The 20,432-nt window shown below is 37.6% G+C and overlaps 5 protein-coding genes across 8 annotated transcripts; 4 read left to right on the top strand and 1 right to left on the bottom strand.

The window, feature by feature from the left end:
- The first annotated feature begins 908 nt into the window (after positions 1–908).
- On the top strand, positions 909–5,632 carry si:ch211-284e13.6 (uncharacterized). Of its 2 annotated transcripts, none has more exons than XM_056746278.1 (4): positions 909–1,198; positions 2,969–3,045; positions 3,390–4,395; positions 4,988–5,632. In XM_056746278.1, the coding sequence occupies exons 3-4, from the start codon at positions 3,421–3,423 to the stop codon at positions 4,997–4,999; spliced, it is 987 nt and encodes a 328-aa protein (XP_056602256.1). In that variant the 5' UTR covers positions 909–1,198; positions 2,969–3,045; positions 3,390–3,420; the 3' UTR covers positions 5,000–5,632. The 2 variants fall into 2 exon arrangements, with proteins under 2 accessions (XP_056602256.1, XP_056602255.1); XM_056746277.1 differs by having other exon boundaries at positions 2,969–3,096.
- A 1,184-nt stretch (positions 5,633–6,816) lies between these two features.
- Positions 6,817–8,211, top strand: LOC130419235 (uncharacterized). The gene is made up of 3 exons (XM_056745799.1): positions 6,817–7,057; positions 7,281–7,336; positions 7,643–8,211. The coding sequence occupies exons 1-3, from the start codon at positions 6,910–6,912 to the stop codon at positions 8,051–8,053; spliced, it is 615 nt and encodes a 204-aa protein (XP_056601777.1). The 5' UTR covers positions 6,817–6,909; the 3' UTR covers positions 8,054–8,211.
- A 213-nt stretch (positions 8,212–8,424) lies between these two features.
- On the bottom strand, positions 8,425–19,294 carry si:ch211-284e13.5 (uncharacterized protein LOC793850 homolog). Of its 2 annotated transcripts, none has more exons than XM_056745794.1 (7): positions 18,643–19,294; positions 16,267–16,566; positions 15,885–16,142; positions 12,773–13,072; positions 12,391–12,648; positions 9,282–9,581; positions 8,425–9,157 (listed from the first exon to the last, which is right to left on the bottom strand). In XM_056745794.1, exons 1-7 carry the CDS (start codon positions 19,202–19,204, stop codon positions 8,805–8,807), a joined length of 2,331 nt encoding a protein of 776 aa, XP_056601772.1. In that variant the 5' UTR covers positions 19,205–19,294; the 3' UTR covers positions 8,425–8,804. The 2 variants fall into 2 exon arrangements, with proteins under 2 accessions (XP_056601772.1, XP_056601773.1); XM_056745795.1 differs by having other exon boundaries at positions 18,779–18,899.
- Positions 9,538–11,702, top strand: LOC130419234 (uncharacterized). Its single transcript, XM_056745798.1, has 3 exons — positions 9,538–10,548; positions 10,772–10,827; positions 11,134–11,702. Exons 1-3 carry the CDS (start codon positions 10,401–10,403, stop codon positions 11,542–11,544), a joined length of 615 nt encoding a protein of 204 aa, XP_056601776.1. The 5' UTR covers positions 9,538–10,400; the 3' UTR covers positions 11,545–11,702.
- Positions 13,079–15,199, top strand: LOC130419233 (uncharacterized). 2 transcript variants are annotated; one of them, XR_008906474.1, is made up of 4 exons: positions 13,079–13,844; positions 13,924–14,042; positions 14,266–14,321; positions 14,628–15,199. XR_008906474.1 is itself a non-coding variant. In XM_056745796.1 (3 exons), the coding sequence occupies exons 1-3, from the start codon at positions 13,895–13,897 to the stop codon at positions 15,036–15,038; spliced, it is 615 nt and encodes a 204-aa protein (XP_056601774.1). In that variant the 5' UTR covers positions 13,856–13,894; the 3' UTR covers positions 15,039–15,199. The 2 variants fall into 2 exon arrangements, 1 of the variants encoding a protein (XP_056601774.1); XM_056745796.1 differs by lacking the exon at positions 13,079–13,844 and having other exon boundaries at positions 13,856–14,042.
- Positions 19,295–20,432: the final 1,138 nt, after the last annotated feature.

Raw genomic sequence — 20,432 nt, 5'->3', positions numbered from 1 at the left:
GCCATCTCAAATGTTCAACCTGTTAATGTTAACGCATTAAGGGAAAATGACATTAGAATTTTCTTTTTGCTACAGTTTTGCTTAAACATATATAATCAATCCGGGGAATGCATTTTCATTTTGCAACTTAAATAGAGTTAAAAATATCAATTTAAATAACATTAAAACTAGTGTAGGAACTTACAAATGTAATTGATATAACTGAATTTTTATTTTATTTTGCACCTAATGTTGCACATACGTGATTTGAAATGTATATTTAGATACACAATTGCATTGTCAATTTACACACTGCATTGCCATTTTGCATAACACATTGCAAATTCAATTTTGCACCACATATGCTTCCATACTTTTAACCACTCTGGTAAGTCAACAGGTAATCTCTGTAATCATTTGTTTTCTCGTTTTCATGTAAACACTTAGGCTATTTCTTAACGTTCGCCATGGTGTAGTAAACGTCGTTTAGCTTTGTTAATGAGCGATGGTTTCATGTATATAGCCTACTGAAGAAAATGTGGGCAAAAGAAACAAGAGCTTTATCCACATATATTAATTCTACATTTTTATGCATGCTATAAACATTACCGCATGTTGTGTATTCGTGTCATCATCAAAGAAGGAAATCTTTGTTTTGTGCTCATATGTCAGAGCTGATACGACTGATTGATAAAGACGCTCGAAGGATTGGGTGTCAACTCGCGCTCGGGTGACTCGAGTAAACGGAGTCTGAGCTGAATTATAATTCGCCGAGATCTAGGGCAAGTTGTCTCCGCCCTCTTATCGAAACACGATGTACCGATTGGTCACAGATACACGACTGAGGCGGAGTCCATGGGTGTGTCGAGAATCTCGACCAAACTGTGACTGGCTTTCGCCTCCATCTATCAGAATCTGAATAGCGGCACCTAGAGCCAAAGCACATTTACCACATTAGGTAACTGTCTCTGGTAAAGTGTTGCTGATTTAAAGACAGGATACATTATAGTGTGGCCATTGTTTTTACATCTCATGTAAAGGAACTAAACGAAATGATGTCCTCGTGTTTTATTTTGTCCAGTGCGTCAGAGGGCAGACTAAAGTGTAGATAATAAAGTCCTTCTCGTTTCAATAACGACGAACACAATGCTGATCAAATCGACGGAGAACTCACTTGACATGCATTACACGGACATCCACGGACTACTACAGCAATAAGGTAACACTCTAAAAACATGAAATGTGTAAATAATATCTCATGCGTTCAAATATTTATTCGAACCGGATATTTGCTCGTTGTTCAATTGTTTGCACTTTAAGCATGTTTTAAAACAGCGTTCCACTCATAATAGTTGCCTTATATCTATTGAGCTATGGCAGGTGTACTATTTAGAGGGAAATTATTTTAATCAGCATAATTCAATTTTCAGTTTACTGACTATTCTGCGTTAGCTCGTTGTGCCTGCACGCGCAGGTTCTCGTTCTCTTCGTTCTGTCACGCGCATGTGAATACAGCGTTTGTCTACAAGTAGCAGGCGCGCTCTCGATCTTCGCTTCAAAAGTGTGCGAAAGAACCGCCTCTCCTTCCCAACCCCCGTTTCACTGCTTAGGCAGCGAGGGAGGGGCCAGCCTAAATAAGCGTGGGGAGGGAAAAACGAAGACAACAAACCTTAAAAATGTAGGCCACGGCGCGTGACCCAGTTCCCTTCTGCAAAACACAGCGAGTGTGAATGTGGAGCACGATGATTATTCCCCGCATCCTGTACGGGTTTTTATTTTTGAGTCGGTTAGCAGAAATAAAAAAGATGAAGCAATATGTGAAACATGTTTATTGCTGAAGAAGTACAGTATTAAAGTCCAGTGTTTGTTAAATTTCAACAAATTCAAACTTCAGAAGGTGACAAAAAGTCACCCAAAAGACTGGCAGCATGACAAGACGCATGAAAACTGTGAAAAAAATTGAGGTTATCACATATATTTTTTACTTTTCCTAAATACACACATGTTACTGTGGGATTGCTTGAAAGGGAATATAAACTTGTTTTCTTTGCAGCATTTGAGGTCTGACAAAATGCATAGCATATTTCTCTGTTGTTTTAAACTGTTTTATTTGAAATTAGGTAAAAAATGTTGTTAGTAACAGAGCGAGAATAAAAACGTATTAATAGTCCATTTTAAAATAAGAAAAGTTGTCTCTAAATGTTTTCCGTGGCTGCCTGTATATATAGAACATTTGTCTTTTGAAACACATTATTTACACAGATATATCAATAAATTACATATAAATTATAAAACTTTTTTTTAACATTTTACATAAATTATACAATTTCATAATTCACGATTTTATTTTAACTTTGTTTAATTCTTTATATATTTATTTACCCTCAATCAACAGGAAATGTTTACTTTAAAGATTACAGCCAAACATTGAGGGGCATATTTCTCCCTGACCCCTGGTCAGTTTTGTGGTTTTAGTACAATAAGTCTGGTTTTATGATGCTGATCCTATATCAGAAAAAATAAAGCTTTTTTGACGCACAGTGTGTGGGTAGACCAGGTGGGAAACCGCATCTCTACACCTGTTGACTGCACATGGGGAGTATGCCAGTGTCAGTTTCAATAGGTGTGTGTAATGATCTTAAGTCAGGGTGGGCTTGGCTGCTCCTACGCTTTTGTGAAGGAGTATTGGGTGTTCTTGGAATTGGACATAATGAATACGGAGAGAAGAATGTAGTGTAGTGTTGTGTGTGTGACAGTTATGTTGTTTTGGGCCCCCTGGAGAAGGCGATCAGTCTGAAGCTGACCTACTTTTCCTGTACTCCATACCTGCAGAGCTATTTATACCGATGGCACAGGGCTACAGGAGCAACTCAGACCATCTCCCCCATTTACAATGCATGCATGCACAAATACACACTTTCACTAGCACTCACATTCACTGTCTTTCCTTCTTACTCTTTTTCTTTGTTTGTCTTTATGATTTTGCCAGCCTGGCCAGTGGAGACCAAACCCGCCCAGCCAATCCACCCACTGTGAAATCCACAACCCCTCAGAGGTGCACTGAGGGTGAGTTTTTAAAGAAGCTGGCGTCAGTCCGGCGTGTAGGTCTGCTGTAAGGTACTGTCTCACATATCAAAGCATTCATGCTTGCTTTTCCTTTAGGCCATGTAATATGAAACAACCCACATGTGTAAATTTGTCATTTGTTCCAAAATTTTTGAAAAGTGAATTACCCTGTTGTTGAGCCATAACTGGGTCATTACAAAATACAAAGTTAACATTACAGCTTTGCTGAATCTCTCATTAAGCAAATGATATTGAGCATAATAAACACTTTTTACAGAACAAATTAGGTTAAATTTCATTATAAAAAAAACACTGTCACTTTCAACTCTTCTTTATGGTCACAGGCGAGTGAGACATCATTTTCCAGTACCAGGAATGGAGGAAAGGAGGTACCTGCTTCCAGATGGGGGTGGCAATTCCAAACTCTCCTCCAAAGCCATCAAAATGGAGCGTGACACAGCCGTTAGAGCTGTCAGGAAACAGCCGGGTGACCCAGAGACGTCCACACAAATACGCGGGAGAAAAGATGATCTCTGTGATGTGCCTTGCAAGGTGCCTCGTTTCCAATATGTTGATTTCCCTTCTCTGCACCAGTGCATCCAACAGCTTTCTGTGCCTCCCCTGAATAGTTGGGTGGGATCTTGCTCACTGACAAAGGCACCAAACCGTAGGCCCATCAGTCCTAAAGAAAATGTGCCCAAATTTAAGTACGTGGACTACCCTTCTCTCCACCACTGCATTCAGCAGCTGTCTGTGCCTCCGTTAGAAAGCTGGAGTACTGGGCTGGTCAGGCATAATGCAGAGGAAAGACCTGTTGGGTCTGAAGTGCAGAAGATGCCCTCTCAGTCTGGGACTGTGAGAAACAACCAAACGGCAAAGGGGAATGAAGCAGAGGTTCAGAACAAGGAGGACAGTAGTAAAGTGACCGCGTGTTCTTTTTCAGATCCTGCGAAACTGAGATACACACACACAAAATCAATCATAGGGCCTGTGGGAGGACTAAAGAAAGACTGCACCTCAGATGGAAAGAGACTGACAGAGAAAGTTGACTTAAGGTTTTCCGCTGTAAAATCAGAGTTTGATTCGGGATCAGATTATGATTCCAGGTTAGAATCTGGTTCTGGATCTCAGACGGACACAATGGTGGTAAGAAATCACAGACCTTCAGTAATAAGCATGGTGCACACAAACAAAAAGAAGCACCGGACACCGGAGGAACATTGGAACCCACCCAATCCTGTAGACTGGCTACAATGGAATATTCTCCCAGAGCCAGTTTGCCCATTTTGCCAACAGATGTTCACAAATCCAGAGCAGTTTAGGGCTCACCAGCGGAGCCATAGAGATAAGGTGAGTAATATACAGTGTTAGTAATTGTTCAATGTATACAGTTATTCATAAAAACAAAGATCAAATCTGGCACAAATTTGCACATGAAACTTTTTGGCTTTTTAAGTAATAGTATGTTAAAAGGGACATCGGATACATTTTTCACTTTTTTGCATTTAGTTAGATTTCTGCCAGCTCCAAAATTAGTTAAAAAAAACATGCAGCAGCCTTTCTGTTATTGGGTTTCTGTCATCCAGTGACCTGTTTTAATTTGCAGCTGCTTTACGTAGACTGATGTGCTAGTTTTTCAATAAGAACACATTCGGGCAGTATATGGATTCTCCCATTTTGTACACATTTTATTTTAGTAAGCAAGTCAATGAAGCGACTCGGAACCAGCCACCCTAGTAGCTCATTATAATTTAAAGAAACATGCACTAAAAGCAGTCTTGACAAGGCAAGAAACTGTTGAAGGAAAAAAAATTGTGTTTCATTTAATGAAGACCCCAAAGAATCATACAAACTTGTGGAAAATTGGTATCCGATCATGTCTCCTTTACATACTGTGATACCTACCATTTTTATATTATTTGATTTTATTCTATTTCCATAGAGACCAAACTGATGGGCAAAACTGAAAGGCCACCTGCTGAGTGAACGCTGCCTTTTGAAAAACAAATGATGCCGCATTATGGAATCTCATTATCAGAGGCCTTCTTGTGTTTATAGTACCTAAAGTGGTGGTTGCTGAAAAACATTAGTTTTTGGTTCAGACCTATGAGAAAAGACAAGTATTTGTATTCATTAATAACTTGAACTATGACAGACAGAACTGGACAGACAGAAAAAAATTAATCTAGTTTGTGTATGGGTCCAGACAATCACATTATTACTATTCATAAGAGGTCATTCATTAATCATTTACTGCCCCATTTAAGGACTATCGGACATGATGGGGTTTTAACTTGCAGCGAATATAAACCAGAGTTATATTCTCTTCCACATATATCAATGTGCTGCATACAACTATGATGTGGGCAAAGCACTGGTGCAAATAAGATACTTTAATATATGTATTACTCCATACTGGTGACTAAATATTTAGCTCTGGGTGCCTAAAAAATAATGGCTATTGTGTTTTGCTGCAGAAACAACCAGGCTTGTTAATAACGATTTGTTACCTTAACCTTTTTTGTATTTTTTATGTTTTTGACTGTAGTGACTTTACGCTGGTAGATATATAAATCTTTAAAAAATGTTTGGTTGGTTTTCAAGTGTTAAATTGTGTGAGTAAAGATTTTTCATACAAAAATGTATTATTGGTTTTTCAGTTTGCTATAGGCTTAGTCCCAGATCTGTGTAGTTGAGTCTGTTCTTTAAATTGACATGTCTACAACAAAGTTATAATAGCTTTGATTTTAGTTTTATTCATATATATATTTAAATTAGCTTGATTTTAAGACTTTTTTATTTTAGAAACTTTGTTATATGCTTTTGTCATTTAGTAATTTATTTGTTTATTTTTTATGTTGCTATTTAAGATAAATTTTAGTTTTGTTTATTATTATAATTTTAGTGTTTTAAACTGAACCATTTTAGTTCAAACATTGCGTTTTCAAAGGGCTGTGCCGGGTAACAAACTCATGATTGCTTTGGAGTACAGTCGTATGTTTGGTCACATTTGAAAGAAGACACTTGGAAGATTATTTCTGGTTATTATTTTATTTTTTTATAAAAAAAGTTATTCTAGTTTAATGCTTACTTGCTATAACAAACCATAAAAATAGCATGTTTAAAAAAAAATGTAAACAAAAAATCGATATGTTTCGGCCTAAAAATGTCAAAAGGTCAAAGTCTCAAGTACCACCCTTTTTAATGAACTTTGAGCATGATAGACCAAATGATGTTTCTTCTGTGAGTGTTTTAGCTGCAGTACCACAATAATCCAATAGGCGCATGTTTGCTTTTGATCTGACTTTGGAAACCATAACAGCTTTTGAGAATCTTTTTCAATTTTTTTTATTCTTCACATGAAGAAACGATGAAAAATGTTTCGGCCCAAAAATGTCTAAAGGTCAAAGTCACAATTATCAGCAGTTTGTGCATTTTTTCCAATACTTTTTAGGCTATTATTTCATTTTTTCAATAAAAAAAAAACGCTTTCAAGGTTTTAATTTGACTAAACTAAAAATTAATAACCTTGGTCTACATGAACAAGTAATGGTACAACACTCTGTTTTAAAGTTTTACAACTTAAGTTAAATATAATACAATTTGCTTTTTGGTGTTTTGTTTATTATCTTGAATGTGTTCTAATGACTCGAAATAGATCAGTCAAAAAGACTCAAATCACAAATATTCTGATTATCATGTGTTTACCCACAACAAAACCTTCCAGGACTTTCCAAAAGTCAGCTGTGGGTTGTGCCTCTAAACAGACACACTTTCATTCCTGCAAAGACAACAGACGACACAGCTATTCAAGGCTCAGTAGCTTTTAATACGCATTTTATAATTCGCATTTAACTCAGATTAATGGATCAGATGAAACCTTCTAAAAACAGGAAATGTGAAGAGAAAACCACAAGTCTGAAAACTCAGGTGGAATCGCAAATATGGAGAAACAGACTGAGACAGACGGTTCGAAAGTATTACGGAAGTGGAAAGACAACAATGGAAGCTGGTATTTGTTCAGTTTATTCATTTATTTATTTATTGGTTTAAATAACTACATTTTAACAATTCATACAGCTTATTTCTCTTTATATCGTACAACTAAATAGTTGCTTTCACTTTCACTTACGCCTGACAATTATGACAAAACACGCCGAATCAAAGCTTAACTTTCTTATTGCATATTTTAGATGTTGTAATGGCCATTTAAAGCTGCTCTTCATTGTTTGTAGGTAATTCAAATGATTTGACGCATTTCCCCAGCCAAGAGGGAAATGCTCTATCAAAGGTAGGAACATATTTTTCTTAACAATAAAGATATTGTAATGTGATTTTGTAATGCTTTTGTAGGTTTAGTCACTAGACTAAACTAATTAGAATGGTCATTGTGTGGTAATCTGGTCTAAAAACATTGTTAATATTCTCACAGACAATAATGGATATAATAATGAATACAGCTGGATCTCTGAAAGATAGCATATAGCCAGATCCCCAAAACACAGTGAACACAGCCCATTGTCATTTGGTTGTCATTGTACCTATGAATCAACAAGTTGAGTTTATGAATGGGCATCTGTCTTACTTTTTACCACAGTGTCCAGTTTGTTTCTCCTCACTGAAACTCTGCCATACTAGTGAATTGCTTCAGTGTACTCAATGCCCTACCGCTCCATTCCTGTGTGGCTCCTGCCTCTACCCATGCACTACTGATTCTGCTACCTGTACAAACAACATGTGCCCACTGGTATCTACCCTACTAACCTGTGGACTGGTGTCAGACCCAAAGAGTAAGGTGTTTGAATGCCCTGAGTTCCGAGCCTGTCCCAAGTGTCGCAGTTTAATTATTCATGTATCTGGGTGTAAGTTTGTGAGGTGCCACTCATGCAAACACCGCTTCTGTTTCATCTGCTTACAAGATGACTGTTGTAATGATGTGGAGAAGTACTGGTCACTCACTTGCAAAAAGCCAAGAGCACAAAGACAAAGATTTATACTAACATCCTGAACATTCTTGGGTTGCATATTGTATTTATCGCCAGGTCTGTCACTCCAGAATAAATTAATTGATTGATTTAAATCACTAAAGGAATGTATTGGCATTGACGACAACATTTGAACGGTTTAGGTATATATGTATATATCAATAAAATAGAGTTGAGTATCTTCCTTTGTGTTTAGCAGAACTAATTAATTTGTACAGGGTTGGAACAACTTGAGTGCGAGTAAAGGATGACAGAATTTTCATTTCCGGGTGAACTATCCCTTTAAAACAGATGGTTAAAGTAGATACTGACTGACTTTTAACAGAAATTCAATATCTGCTTCTTAAATGTCTGTGAAATCAGTTTAGTTTATATCTTAATATGAATCTGATCCTTAAATCAACCATTTTATGTAAAAACAAATATTTACAAACATTTAGTGTAAATAAAAGCAGGACGTTTTTTGAGCTGTGTTACAGTAAATCTTTTGAGTTTACAGTTCATTTTAAATATCTAAAAGCTTTAACAACAGAGTCCTGTTGAGAGTCTTGCTGTCAGGCACTTGACAAATGAAAGGCATTACGGTAAAATGGGCACGTATTTGGCAGATTTGTTTCATACCAAAGCAACCTTAAGTTGCACAAACTATCTCAAAACGCCATTAGAGAAACTTCTGGTGAAAGCAGGAAGATCATCTTGGTACCCCTACAGCTCCTGGGGTTACTGAACATTAGATTGGGCCTGCAACCTAAACTAACAGTAGCAATACTGGATTCATACAGATGTTGTGATAGAACACTGATGGAACTTTAGTCCACCACCGTTTCTAAAAGTTTTTCCACACTGTCCACAAGCATAAGGTTTTTCACCTGTGTGGATGCGGAAGTGGCGTGTGAGTGTCAACGCGTGACGGAAACGCGCACTGCAGACAGAACAGGCGTACGGTCTCTCTCCTGTATGGATCCTCTGGTGGATTTTAAGATGGTGCTTACGGTTGAAACCTCGACCGCATAAGCCACAATGATACAAGCCTCGGTCTGATGGATATTGACGGCTTTCGGGGTTCCTGCGGCGTTTAGGGAAGTGATCATGTTGGCTTGTGGTCGAGGATGACAAAAAATCTTGGTCTGTGTGACAGAAAAAACAGGTAAATATCTTAATCTCCTGCTAATGAATGTAATTGGGACATATGTTGGGACATCAGTATCTAAGCACTCAGATGCAATATATGTAATGATATTTCAGTCTTACCCAGAGGAAGGCTGGTGGACTGGCAGGGCTGGTTTGACTGGCAGTCCTCTAGATACAATGGCTGAGGTCTCCAGTCTTGAAGCAGTTGAGACTGAGCCAGAGAGAGGCTGTCAGAGTTAGGCTCCTCCCCTCCAGGGACAGACACAGGGATTGGGTCACCATAGCCTTCTTCTTTCTCCATCTTTACAGCCACTTCGAAGGATGGACGATCAGTGAGCTCACCTGTACTTGTCCCAGGACAGGCCTGGAAATCTTTGGACATGCTGGGATCCAACATTTTTCGATATACTTCATTCTTGTCTAAAAAAAGGGAGTATGAAATTTACAAAACAGTCACTCCATATGTTTATCCGACGTGTCAAAACCACACACAGTTGCAATATTGTGAAAGGTAATGTAAAATCGAAAGCAGATGTAATTTGAACGCAGTCATATAGTTTATAGAGGTACCAGCACTGAGACAGTATGACTCATAACAACCCACATTCTAAAACATATTGGGTTGTTTTAATCCAGTGCTGGGTAAAATATGAACAAATCAACCGTTGGGTTATAAATGAACCTTAACTGTTTTGTTTTAACAAGGGATGTGCGAGACAAAAGTCGACATTGAAAACACGAGTCGATTACACAAATATATTACACATAATGTAATAATTTAAATGACTTTCATTTTAATGTCTGGTTTTAAAACCTTTTCAAGTACATACTAAAACAATATGTTTGAAAAATAATTATTTATAGTTTTAAAAGTGTATCAGGAATTTTAGGTCAGATGTAGCATGCGTTTCACATGATCAAGAAAAACGCTTTCAAAGTTTTCATTTGAGTAAACTAAAATAACCTTGGTCTACATGAACAAGTAATGGTACAACACTCTGTTTTAAAGTTTTACAACTTAAGTTAAATATAATACAATTTGCTTTTTGGTGTTTTATTTATTATCTTGAATGTGTTCTAATGACTCGAAACAGACTTTCCAGGACTTTCCATAAGTCAGCTGTGGGTTGTCCCTTTAAACAGACACACTTTCATTCCTGCAAAGACAACAGACGCCACAGCTATTAAAGTACAGTAGCATTTAATAGGCATTTAATAATACGTATTTAACTCAGATTAATGGATCAGATGAAACCTTCTAAAAACAGGAAATGTGAAGAGAAAACCACAAGTCTGAAAACTCAGGTGGAATCGCAAATATGGAGAAACAGACTGAGACAGACGGTTCGAAAGTATTACGGAAGTGGAAAGACAACAATGGGAGCTGGTATTTGTTCAGTTTATTCATTTATTTATTTATTGGTTTAAATAACTACATTTTAACAATTCATACAGCTTATTTCTCTTTATATCGTACAACTAAATAGTTGCTTTCACTTTCACTTACGCCTGACAATTATGACAAAACACGCCGAATCAAAGCTTAACTTTCTTATTGCATATTTTAGATGTTGTAATGGCCATTTAAAGCTGCTCTTCATTGTTTGTAGGTAATTCAAATGATTTGACGCATTTCCCCAGCCAAGAGGGAAATGCTCTATCAAAGGTAGGAACATATTTTTCTTAACAATAAAGATATTGTAATGTGATTTTGTAATGCTTTTGTAGGTTTAGTCACTAGACTAAACTAATTAGAATGGTCATTGTGTGATAATCTGGTCTAAAAACATTGTTAATATTCTCAAAGACAATAATGGATATAATAATGAATACAGCTGGATCTCTGAAAGATAGCACATAGCCAGATCCCCAAAACACAGTGAACACAGCCCATTGTCATTTGGTTGTCTTTGTACCTATGAATCAACAAGTTGAGTTTATGAATGGCCATCTGTCTTACTTTTTACCACAGTGTCCAGTTTGTTTCTCCTCACTGAAACTCTGCCATACTAGTGAATTGCTTCAGTGTACTCAATGCCCTACCGCTCCATTCCTGTGTGGCTCCTGCCTCTACCCATGCACTACTGATTCTGCTACCTGTACAAACAACATGTGCCCACTGGTATCTACCCTACTAACCTGTGGACTGGTGTCAGACCCAAAGAGTAAGGTGTTTGAATGCCCTGAGTTCCGAGCCTGTCCCAAGTGTCGCAGTTTAATTATTCATGTATCTGGGTGTAAGTTTGTGAGGTGCCACTCATGCAAACACCGCTTCTGTTTCATCTGCTTACAAGATGACTGTTGTAATGATGTGGAGAAGTACTGGTCACTCACTTGCAAAAAGCCAAGAGCACAAAGACAAAGATTTATACTAACATCCTGAACATTCTTGGGTTGCATATTGTATTTATCGCCAGGTCTGTCACTCCAGAATAAATTAATTGATTGATTTAAATCACTAAAGGAATGTATTGGCATTGACGACAACATTTGAACGGTTTAGGTATATATGTATATATCAATAAAATAGAGTTGAGTATCTTCCTTTGTGTTTAGCAGAACTAATTAATTTGTACAGGGTTGGAACAACTTGAGTGCGAGTAAAGGATGACAGAATTTTCATTTCCGGGTGAACTATCCATTTAAAACAGATGGTTAAAGTAGATACTGACTGACTTTTAACAGAAATTCAATATCTGCTTCTTAAATGTCTGTGAAATCAGTTTAGTTTATATCTTAATATGAATCTGATCCTTAAATCAACCATTTTATGTAAAAACAAATATTTACAAAAATTTAGTCTAAATAAAAGCAGGACGTTTTTTGAGCTGTGTTACAGTAAATATTTTGAGTTTACAGTTCATTTTAAATATCTAAAAGCTTTAACAACAGAGTCCTGTTGAGAGTCTTGCTGTCAGGCACTTGACAAATGAAAGGCATTACGGTAAAATGGGCACGTATTTGGCAGATTTGTTTCATACCAAAGCAACCTTAAGTTGCACAAACTATCTCAAAACGCCATTAGAGAAACTTCTGGTGAAAGCAGGAAGATCATCTTGGTACCCCTACAGCTCCTGGGGTTACTGAACATTAGATTGGGCCTGCAACCTAAACTAACAGTAGCAATACTGGATTCATACAGATGTTGTGATAGAACACTGATGGAACTTTAGTCCACCACCGTTTCTAAAAGTTTTTCCACACTGTCCACAAGCATAAGGTTTTTCACCTGTGTGGATGCGGAAGTGGCGTGTGAGTGTCAACGCGTGACGGAAACGCGCACTGCAGACAGAACAGGCGTACGGTCTCTCTCCTGTATGGATCCTCTGGTGGATTTTAAGATGGTGCTTACGAGCGAAACCTCGACCGCATAAGCCACAATGATACAAGCCTCGGTCTGATGGATATTGACGGCTTTCGGGGTTCCTGCGGCGTTTAGGGAAGTGATCATGTTGGCTTGTGGTCGAGGATGACAAAAAATCTTGGTCTGTGTGACAGAAAAAACAGGTAAATATCTTAATCTCCTGCTAAAGAATGTAATTGGGACATATGTTGGGACATCAGTATCTAAGCACTCAGATGCAATATATGTAATGATATTTCAGTCTTACCCAGAGGAAGGCTGGTGGACTGGCAGGGCTGGTTTGACTGGCAGTCCTCTAGATACAATGGCTGAGGTCTCCAGTCTTGAAGCAGTTGAGACTGAGCCAGAGAGAGGCTGTCAGAGTTAGGCTCCTCCTCTCCAGGGACAGACACAGGGATTGAGTCACCATAGCCTTCTTCTTTCTCCATCTTTACAGCCACTTCGAAGGATGGACAATCAGTGAGCTCACCTGTACTTGTCCCAGGACAGGCCTGGAAATCTTTGGACATGCTGGGATCCAACATTTTTGGATATACTTCATTCTTGTCTAAAAAAAGGGAGTATGAAATTTACAAAACAGTCACTCCATATGTTTATCCGACGTGTCAAAACCACACACAGTTGCAATATTGTGAAAGGTAATGTAAAATCGAAAGCAGATGTAATTTGAACGCAGTCATATAGTTTATAGAGGTACCAGCACTGAGACAGTATATGACTCATAACAACCCACATTCTAAAACATATTGGGTTGTTTTAATCCAGTGCTGGGTAAAATATGAACAAAATCAACCGTTGGGTTATAAATGAACCTAAACTGTTTTGTTTTAACAAGGGATGTGCGAGACAAAAGTCGACATTGAAAACACGAGTCGATTACACAAATATATTACACATAATGTAATAATTTAAATGACTTTCATTTTAATGTCTGGTTTTAAAACCTTTTCAAGTACATACTAAAACAATATGTTTGAAAAATAATTATTAATAGTTTTAAAAGTGTATCAGGAATTTTAGGTCAGATATAGCATGCGTTTCACATGATCAAGAAAAACGCTTTCAAAGTTTTCATTTGAGTAAACTAAAATAACCTTGGTCTACATGAACAAGTAATGGTACAACACTCTGTATTAAAGTTTTACAACTTAAGTTAAATATAATACAATTTGCTTTTTGGTGTTTTATTTATTATCTTGAATGTGTTCTAATGACTCGAAACAGACTTTCCAGGACTTTCCATAAGTCAGCTGTGGGTTGTCCCTTTAAACAGACACACTTTCATTCCTGCAAAGACAACAGACGCCACAGCTATTAAAGTACAGTAGCATTTAATACGCATTTAATAATACGTATTTAACTCAGATTAATGGATCAGATGAAACCTTCTAAAAACAGGAAATGTGAAGAGAAAACCACAAGTCTGAAAACTCAGGTGGAATCGCAAATATGGAGAAACAGACTGAGACAGACGGTTCGAAAGTATTACGGAAGTGGAAAGACAACAATGGGAGCTGGTATTTGTTCAGTTTATTCATTTATTTATTTATTGGTTTAAATAACTACATTTTAACAATTCATACAGCTTATTTCTCTTTATATCGTACAACTAAATAGTTGCTTTCACTTTCACTTACGCCTGACAATTATGACAAAACACGCCGAATCAAAGCTTAACTTTCTTATTGCATATTTTAGATGTTGTAATGGCCATTTAAAGCTGCTCTTCATTGTTTGTAGGTAATTCAAATGATTTGACGCATTTCCCCAGCCAAGAGGGAAATGCTCTATCAAAGGTAGGAACATATTTTTCTTAACAATAAAGATATTGTAATGTGATTTTGTAATGCTTTTGTAGGTTTAGTCACTAGACTAAACTAATTAGAATGGTCATTGTGTGGTAATCTGGTCTAAAAACATTGTTAATATTCTCACAGACAATAATGGATATAATAATGAATACAGCTGGATCTCTGAAAGATAGCACACAGCCAGATCCCCAAAACACAGTGAACACAGCCCATTGTCATTTGGTTGTCTTTGTACCTATGAATCAACAAGTTGAGTTTATGAATGGCCATCTGTCTTACTTTTTACCACAGTGTCCAGTTTGTTTCTCCTCACTGAAACTCTGCCATACTAGTGAATTGCTTCAGTGTACTCAATGCCCTACCGCTCCATTCCTGTGTGGCTCCTGCCTCTACCCATGCACTACTGATTCTGCTACCTGTACAAACAACATGTGCCCACTGGTATCTACCCTACTAACCTGTGGACTGGTGTCAGACCCAAAGAGTAAGGTGTTTGAATGCCCTGAGTTCCGAGCCTGTCCCAAGTGTCGCAGTTTAATTATTCATGTATCTGGGTGTAAGTTTGTGAGGTGCCACTCATGCAAACACCGCTTCTGTTTCATCTGCTTACAAGATGACTGTTGTAATGATGTGGAGAAGTACTGGTCACTCACTTGCAAAAAGCCAAGAGCACAAAGACAAAGATTTATACTAACATCCTGAACATTCTTGGGTTGCATATTGTATTTATCGCCAGATCTGTCACTCCAGAATAAATTAATTGATTGATTTAAATCACTAAAGGAATGTATTGGCATTGACGACAACATTTGAACGGTTTAGGTATATATGTATATATCAATAAAATAGAGTTGAGTATCTTCCTTTGTGTTTAGCAGAACTAATTAATTTGTACAGGGTTGGAACAACTTGAGTGCGAGTAAAGTATGACAGAATTTTCATTTCCGGGTGAACTATCCCTTTAAAACAGATGGTTAAAGTAGATACTGACTGACTTTTAACAGAAATTCAATATCTGCTTCTTAATTGTCTGTGAAATCAGTTTAGTTTATATCTTAATATGAATCTGATCCTTAAATCAACCATTTTATGTAAAAACAAATATTTACAAACATTTAGTGTAAATAAAAGCAGGACGTTTTTTGAGCTGTGTTACAGTAAATCTTTTGAGTTTACAGTTCATTTTAAATATCTAAAAGCTTTAACAACAGAGTCCTGTTGAGAGTCTTGCTGTCAGGCACTTGACAAATGAAAGGCATTACGGTAAAATGGGCACGTATTTGGCAGATTTGTTTCATACCAAAGCAACCTTAAGTTGCACAAACTATCTCAAAACGCCATTAGAGAAACTTCTGGTGAAAGCAGGAAGATCATCTTGGTACCCCTACAGCTCCTGGGGTTACTGAACATTAGATTGGGCCTGCAACCTAAACTAACAGTAGCAATACTGGATTCATACAGATGTTGTGATAGAACACTGATGGAACTTTAGTCCACCACCGTTTCTAAAAGTTTTTCCACACTGTCCACAAGCATAAGGTTTTTCACCTGTGTGGATGCGGAAGTGGCGTGTGAGTGTCAACGCGTGACGGAAACGCGCACTGCAGACAGAACAGGCGTACGGTCTCTCTCCTGTATGGATCCTCTGGTGGATTTTAAGATGGTGCTTACGGTTGAAACCTCGACCGCATAAGCCACAATGATACAAGCCTCGGTCTGATGGATATTGACGGCTTTCGGGGTTCCTGCGGCGTTTAGGGACGTGACCATGTTGGCTTGTGGTCGAGGATGACAAAAAATCTTGGTCTGTGTGACAGAAAAAACAGGTAAATATCTTAATCTCCTGCTAATGAATGTAATTGGGACATATGTTGGGACATCAGTATCTAAGCACTCAGATGCAATATATGTAATGATATTTCAGTCTTACCCAGAGGAAGGCTGGTGGACTGGCAGGGCTGGTTTGACTGGCAGTCCTCTAGATACAATGGCTGAGGTCTCCAGTCTTGAAGCAATTGAGACTGAGCCAGAGAGAGGCTGTCAGAGTTAGGCTCCTCCTCTCCGGGGACAGACACAGGGATTGAGTCACCATAGCCTTCTTCTTTCTCCATCTTTACAGCCACTTCGAAGGATGGACAATCAGTGAGCTCACCTGTACTTGTCCCAGGAAAGGCCTGGAAATCTTTGGACATGCTGGAATCCAACATTTTTGGATATACTTCATTCTTGTCTAAAAAAAAAAGGGAGTATGAAATTTACAAAACAGTCACTCAGTATGTTTATCCGACGTGTCAAAACCACACACAGTTGAAATATTGTGAAAGGTAATGTAAAATCGAAAGCAGATGTAATTTGAACGCAGTCATATAGTTTATAGAGGTACCAGCACTGAGACAGTATGACTCATAACAACCCACATTCTAAAACATATTGGGTTGTTTTAATCCACTGCTGGGTAAAATATGGTCAAAATCAACCGTTGGGTTATAAATGAACCTTAACTGTTTTGTTTTAAAAAGGGATGTGCGAGACAAAAGTCAAAATGTTAAAATTTAAATGACTTTCATTTTAGTATTTCGTATAAAAACCTTTTCAAGTACATACTAAAACAATATGTTTGAAAAATAATTATTAATAGTCTTTAAAAGTGTATCAATTGTAGCATGCGTTTCCTTCGTGCCAATTGCAGCACGCTCAGAAATGACCACTTGAAAGACGAGTTTCGAGGGTGTTTTGAAGGAGGAAAACAGGTAAACTACGTCATATCAAATTGGCATCATTATAATTTTACTGGAGCCACACGTAACTGTACTGTATGCGGACGGAAGGGCGGAATGCCGGCATAAAACAGTAGATTACGAAAAAGTAGTTTATGATCTAAAGCTACATTTATGTTAACAATTACTTGATAAGAAATATCAATATTTCATTATTCAAAACGCATGCAAGGCGGATTGACGTTATTTGATGGCAGAATGAGGTGTTCATGCAGTGAATGTAGCTCAGTGGTAAGAGCATTGTGTTAACAACGCAAGGTTGTGGTTTCGATCCCAGGGGATTGCACATACCTATGTATAAATGTATAGGATAATAAAATGTAAGTCGCTTTGGATAAAAGCGTCTGCCAAATGCATAAGTGTAAATGCATCTTGAGCACACTCAATAAAACGGAGATGAGAATGTCTCTGCTTTTAGATTCACAGAACTTTGAAATGAACTTAAGTATAATGTTTATCACAAAAAAAGCGCTTGAATAAACCTGATCGTTTTCACTGTAACCTGTGTGCCCTTGCAGATTCCTCAGACGGAGTTATTGTCACAAACATTGAGCCGACTTTCATCCGAGCATAATGCTGGCAATTCCTAAACAAGAACGTAAAATAATTTTAACATCATAGTCACTTTTTCTGACCTTTTTGTCCATTGCTTTCTATTCGCTTTTTTGTTTACACACATTGCTTTGCTTCTCAAATAATAAAAACATAGTATAGGCTATCTTGTTTGTTGATTAGCCATAGGCCTATACATAATTACGACAATGTTTTTTCATTCAACATCATTTAAATAAACGGATAGTTAAACATTAGTTTTTAAGCTTTTAATGAATTGTTAAGCATTTTAGATTTCATGTTCTCAGTGTAATAGACACACTAAAATTTAGTTTGATTCCTAAAATTTTGTTGATCTTTTAGAGTCTGAAAAACAGACTTAAAGGAGAAAAGATGGATTTCATGAGGTTGTAGGCTACATATTTTAAGTCCAGCCAAAGCCAACAAATACTCATCGCTTCACTACTTGTAGCCGATAAAACTAGTCAGGGTTTGGCGCATCAGCAAATGCAGGAATATTAATGATTAAAACGTAAGGGAAGTACGACACAAATGCTGTTTAGCTACATTAAATATTGGATATGAACAGTTGCAGCTGTCTTTAAAATCCATTACATAGGCCCTACGCAAAGTTTTTGACCGACGATCTAGACTAACATTAGTCAACATACGGTTACAAAACTTGTCAAATTAGTCGTGGCACACATCCCTAGTTTTAACCAATGCTCTGTTGAAAAAAACAACCGTATATGATGGATTAGGTATGTTTCGAAACCAGCTATGGACCAGCACATGACCAGCTAAGAACCAGCACATGACCAGCTTAAACCAGCATCAGAACATACCTGTTACATGGGTAACGAAAACAACTACTAACCACATGTTCATTTATAACCCAACGGCAACGAATGTCTGCAAATACATTTTATGTGAACTACTTGTAAAGCTTTTGGAAACCACAACTTTGCGTAACTTACCAGTTGTCTCATCTAATCTATGTTGGGTGCTGTCTTCTTGTGTGTTTGAGTTTAACGTCTGTGCTCCCAAACCTCCATGTGTGATCGCACAGTCTGATTCTTTCTTTAATAAACGTGTTTCCTTTGATCCACATACCTCGTAATTGTGTTCAGAGTCCAGACCGAGTTCAGTTTCATGCAACGTTATTGGGCTCGAACGCACGACATGAAGGGTTTTAAACGGTCGATGCCCCCGCTCAGCCCTGGGTAAATATTTCGCTGGCTGGCTGGTATTACCGTTTGTAAAATCTTCAAGACCCTGTGGTTGTTGATCCAGACGCGCTCGCACAGTAGACAGTTGGATCTCGGCTGTTTCTAGCCTATATTTGAGCGCATGGTTGTCTCGTAGAGCTTCTTGAATCTTCTCCTGAACGTCCCTGAGCGCTCTGTCGAGGAGTTTGGAGATTTCAACAACTGCGATATCCACAGCAACACCGAGCGCGTTTTGTAGGGTTGATGTCAGTTCATCTCGAAACGACAACGATACCTCAGTGATCAGAGCGGGGTTGCATTGCACCTCCATTTTTGTAGAGGGTATTCTGTCCGTTTTGTATTTTTTTGTTAGGATTCCGGGAACCCAGGAGATCTGCTGTTCTGCTGGCTGTACTCTCACGCCAAAGCATCGACTCGCTTAGAAGTTGGCCAACTAAACCATTCCCTTGGTTAAATTTAGTTAAAACTACACGAATAGTTTACTAACTTCCTGGTTTAGCTAAGCCCTAAACTAAAGCCTTTTAAAACTTAACAGCATTTCGGAAAACATCCATATCCATTCGCAACTCTATTGTGAACATTTCCCATGGACACCTATATTTTTACAATATACATTATAAAACCCCCGTATACAACATAGTTGTCCTAGGGTCAATGGTTGAAAAAATACAGAAAATGTGTTTTGTTTAAACGATATTTTAGTTAATTAGGTTTTAAAGACTGTATTTATTTTTTATAATATTTGTATTAATTAAAAGATAAGTATCACCATCCTTGTAATCACGTCATCCATTGCCCAAGCCTCTGATCAGGGTATAAATGTTCAATCACAAGAAACCAAAAATCACAATTTGTTTTAAAATAATTCATTTTGGTTTTCCTTTTTACTAAATATATTTTCTTAATTACTATATTTATTTATACAGGTAGGAACTGTCAAAAATACATTCAGGGGCAGTTTCCCGAACAGGGATTAGATTAAACCAGGACTAGGCGAGTTAAATTGGGACCCCTTTAAGAAATTTTAAGTGTTCATTATGAGACAAATTGGTATTTTAAGATATTACAGTGCAAGCTGTTTTTAGTTTGGACACCTCGGATATTAAGTCGAAACCACCCCTTTATTTCTAACATTTGCAACAGACGACCAACAGATGTCGCAAATGGCACACTTTGATGGATGCATTAGCGCAGGAGATTTACCAATGACCGAGAAGGGGATTCCGCATTTAATAATAAAAAAAATTATAGTCTGCGAAAACAGAATTGTATTTGTTTTTGTATATAAAATAAAAAAAATATCCTTAAAAAGCATAATTTGGCATACTGCTCTGTTCAATGACAAAATACAAATCCCAAAAAACAGACAATTTAATGAATACAAATCTGTATTTATTCAACCAAGAGGATGCTAACTCACATCTGACGATTCCTCCAGACAACACCGAAAGCAATGCAGTCTGCGTCTCCACGCATGTTGACACCATGTACTCCATATTATATTAATGGGTTCGTCAGTTCTATAGAGGTGGGCAGAG

Source organism: Triplophysa dalaica, chromosome 4 (assembly GCF_015846415.1).
Source record: "Triplophysa dalaica isolate WHDGS20190420 chromosome 4, ASM1584641v1, whole genome shotgun sequence".
In the NCBI taxonomy this organism is placed as follows: Eukaryota; Metazoa; Chordata; class Actinopteri; order Cypriniformes; family Nemacheilidae; genus Triplophysa; species Triplophysa dalaica.
Note: the sequence above shows the minus strand (reverse complement) of the source record. Positions and strands in the feature narration are given on the sequence as shown.

Bases quoted from the DNA above. Each gene is read 5' to 3' on its own strand.
- si:ch211-284e13.5 (XM_056745794.1), bottom strand. From the start codon at position 19,204: ATGGAGGTGCAATGCAACCCCGCTCTGATCACTGAGGTATCGTTGTCG. The intron at 16,567-18,642 runs GTAAGTTACGCA...TTTTTTTTTTAG, and splicing joins TAGATTAGATGAGACAACTG to ACAAGAATGAAGTATATCCA. The intron at 12,649-12,772 runs GTAAGACTGAAA...TCTGTCACACAG, and splicing joins GTCCACCAGCCTTCCTCTGG to ACCAAGATTTTTTGTCATCC.
- LOC130419235 (XM_056745799.1), top strand. From the start codon at position 6,910: ATGGATCAGATGAAACCTTCTAAAAACAGGAAATGTGAAGAGAAAACC. The intron at 7,058-7,280 runs GTATTTGTTCAG...CATTGTTTGTAG, and splicing joins AAAGACAACAATGGAAGCTG to GTAATTCAAATGATTTGACG. The intron at 7,337-7,642 runs GTAGGAACATAT...TTTTTACCACAG, and splicing joins AGGGAAATGCTCTATCAAAG to TGTCCAGTTTGTTTCTCCTC.
- LOC130419234 (XM_056745798.1), top strand. From the start codon at position 10,401: ATGGATCAGATGAAACCTTCTAAAAACAGGAAATGTGAAGAGAAAACC. The intron at 10,549-10,771 runs GTATTTGTTCAG...CATTGTTTGTAG, and splicing joins AAAGACAACAATGGGAGCTG to GTAATTCAAATGATTTGACG. The intron at 10,828-11,133 runs GTAGGAACATAT...TTTTTACCACAG, and splicing joins AGGGAAATGCTCTATCAAAG to TGTCCAGTTTGTTTCTCCTC.
- si:ch211-284e13.6 (XM_056746278.1), top strand. From the start codon at position 3,421: ATGGAGGAAAGGAGGTACCTGCTTCCAGATGGGGGTGGCAATTCCAAA.
- LOC130419233 (XM_056745796.1), top strand. From the start codon at position 13,895: ATGGATCAGATGAAACCTTCTAAAAACAGGAAATGTGAAGAGAAAACC. The intron at 14,043-14,265 runs GTATTTGTTCAG...CATTGTTTGTAG, and splicing joins AAAGACAACAATGGGAGCTG to GTAATTCAAATGATTTGACG. The intron at 14,322-14,627 runs GTAGGAACATAT...TTTTTACCACAG, and splicing joins AGGGAAATGCTCTATCAAAG to TGTCCAGTTTGTTTCTCCTC.